The sequence below is a fragment of the Austrofundulus limnaeus genome, unplaced genomic scaffold (genome assembly GCF_001266775.1).
Source record: "Austrofundulus limnaeus strain Quisiro unplaced genomic scaffold, Austrofundulus_limnaeus-1.0 Scaffold374, whole genome shotgun sequence".
In the NCBI taxonomy this organism is placed as follows: domain Eukaryota; kingdom Metazoa; phylum Chordata; class Actinopteri; order Cyprinodontiformes; family Rivulidae; genus Austrofundulus; species Austrofundulus limnaeus.
In genome coordinates, this window is record NW_013952776.1 from 384458 (window position 1) to 387191 (window position 2734).

General features: G+C 39.6%; 1 protein-coding gene across 2 annotated transcripts in view; it reads right to left on the minus strand.

The window, feature by feature from the left end:
* Window positions 1–2734, minus strand: part of pop1 (POP1 homolog, ribonuclease P/MRP subunit) — a 24739-nt gene that overhangs the window by 8736 nt on the left and 13269 nt on the right. For both annotated transcript variants that reach the window (XM_014023520.1, XM_014023519.1), the window contains exons 9-11: window positions 2467–2560; window positions 2278–2386; window positions 2052–2171 (exon numbers count right to left, since the gene is read on the minus strand). In XM_014023520.1, coding sequence (XP_013878974.1) covers window positions 2052–2171; window positions 2278–2386; window positions 2467–2560 — 323 coding nt within the window. The remainder of the gene's footprint in view (window positions 1–2051; window positions 2172–2277; window positions 2387–2466; window positions 2561–2734) is intronic.

The window sequence follows — 2734 nt, forward strand, 5'->3', positions numbered from 1 at the left end:
GTCATTTCCACACTAGAAAAATGTGTGACGGAGGTCCATGGAAGGCAAATAAGTTTAAATAAGCAAAAGAGGATGCAGTTAAAATAAATAAAATGTATTCAAGCTACGTTTTGAGCATCCAAAACGAGCTCAACGCTTCAAGTTAGCTGCTTGTGCTCTTTCAGGTCAGACGTGTTCGGACTGTCAGGAAGCTCCTCTGTTGTTTTTCTCTGCTGGTCTCTGTTTAATGGTGGATGAAATAAAGAAAGTGGCGGTATTTTATTTACTTTGAGCAAGCAAACATCATGCTCTCAAGATAATGAATCCACCAGATAATTCAGAGGCGGTCTGTTCGGCGACTTTTACTCCAGGWGCTGCGCGCTGTGAGGCTYGCTTAAAGCGAGTCACTTTCAGGCTACGTTCTGAGCTCTGTTACCAGCGGCTGGTGATGTCATTACGCTCTTGTGCAATGCTGCATTCAGGACAAGCATGGAAAACTCACCACTCTTCAGCCAATACGGTCGCAATGATGCGTTTAGGTACCGAAACATGGTACCGTTTGATGTTACGTGAATAGATACTCAGTACCAAAAGAATTCGGTCTTTACATCAAAAGTATCAAATTCGGTACCCATCCCTAATCTTAGGTTTACTTAGCAGTGAGTGATTTAACACTGACTGTTATGAAAAGGGTTAAACATTGGTGGATTAGAAGCAGAACATGGACTCAGTAATAMTAGAATACCAACGATGATGTACACGTTAAAATCTCAGGAAGATCCTCTTTTAATCAGCAGACCAGTGTTTTAATTTCAAGTTTTCCCCGTCTGGAAAATGTGAAGTTCGACGACATGTTGGTTTAGTGGTTAACACTGTAGCTTCACAGTAAGATGGTCATGGGTTCAAATCCCTGTTTTGTGCCTGGAGGTTTTTCTGTGYGGAGTTTCTATGTTCTCCTTTTGTTTGTGAGTTTGTGTGTGTGAGTTTTCTGCAGGTACTCCAGCTTCCTCCCACAGTCCAAAAGATGACTGTTAGTGTGAGTCCAGGTCCAGACCCCTCCTCCCAAAAACAAGTAAATAAAAATGTTTTAACTCAATAGAATTTCAATGGTTAAAGAAAAATGAAAAAAGTTTTCCTGAGTTGCCTGAAACCCTGTCTGCTTCTATTATTCTAATTGAAATCACCAGCATTGACATTTTTTTAATCATTTTTCTAAAATAATTCAACATCTTTCTAGAATTCTACCACAAGTTTAGTCATTTATTGAGTTGATTTATTTTAGATGTTGAGCCTTGTAAAACAAAGAAACATCTTGTTTTTCAACCAAAGGATGTGTGTTTTACAAAGGTTGTTCAAGGAATGAAAAGCTTCATGCTGCATCTGTTGGGGCTTTAACTTGTTACCAAGTGAATCATTATTCCCTGCACCACTGAYTGTTTCATGTTCAATTCAATTCAGATTTATTGTCACATCACATAGCACAAGCGTATAGGTGAGTGGAAAACTTGAGTGCAAATTCCCACATATATGCAAATCACAATATAAAAACATACTAAAAAGATAAAAAGGAAACATTAAAAAAAATATATAAAAGAAACTTGGTCTATAAAAAAAAATAGAATACTTACACTGTACACAACTAGTATAAACGTAAACATACAGTATTGCCAAGTTAAATGTACAGATATGTTTATAACTATGTGTTTATGTTATAATTGACAAGGTAATCTCAGTTTTGGCCAGTGCAGGTCAGATTCTGACTAACGCAATGGTGATACTGAACTAATCAGCTGTTGTCAGGCACTGAGGTTGTGTTTGGAGTACAGGGTCCTGCCAGGATTCGAACCTGGAACTTCTGCATGGCCAGGCAGAGGCCCCCCGGAGCACAGAACCAGATGAGTACTCACTGAGACAAACCTCAGGCCTGGAGCCAACAGACTGATTCTACAATWGGCTTCTGTTTAGGTTTTCGTGCTCAGTTTTCTATCAGCAAACAAAGTTTACACACTGTCCAAATTAAATAAAAACAGYTTCCTTTTATTTCACCATGTTTCTAGAAGGACAGATTTTACCTTGAGCCTGGTCTACAYGGGGCAAAGCTTTGACCTTCTTTTCGGGTAAAGTTAGTCTGGGGTCGTCCACAGTCAGACCCAGCACTACGCCTGGGGGGAGTTCTCCAGTTGAAAAGATGCCTGGAGGAATTACAAAACAAAAAGCAAAAATAATAATAATAATAAAGTATAAGTGCACGGTCAACAAGCTGGCAAAAAACAAACACAAAAGAAAGAAAAAAACAACCTTTCAGTGTGTGAAAAATATCAGCTTGTTGGTGATGCAGATTCATTTTGTTCTCATCCTTGCAGTTCTGAGGCCACCAGAAGGAGGAGGCCTGGGAATTATTCACATCCTTCAAAGAGATTCATACAAKTATTTAGTGTTTCTGCTGTTTTCAGAAGCTGCTGGAGCTGCGAACAACACAGCGCTCACATGACAGACTGTAGCTGCTTCCAAAGTGTCAGTCAGCACAGAGTGGGACTGTGGTCCAATCAGGCGATAACGAACTATCTCCATTGTGAGATCACTGAAAAATAAAAAATTTCATTATTTTTATTTACGTTCGCCTTCGTCTCAGAGATGTAAACAGCATCATTTGAGTTATTGTGAGAGCAAGGTCTCTTATTCAAAGAGGCAATTACCCATGATGCCTAAGACCCCGTAAGTAGGCTCCCTAGCCTGGCCTCCTTCACGTTTCATT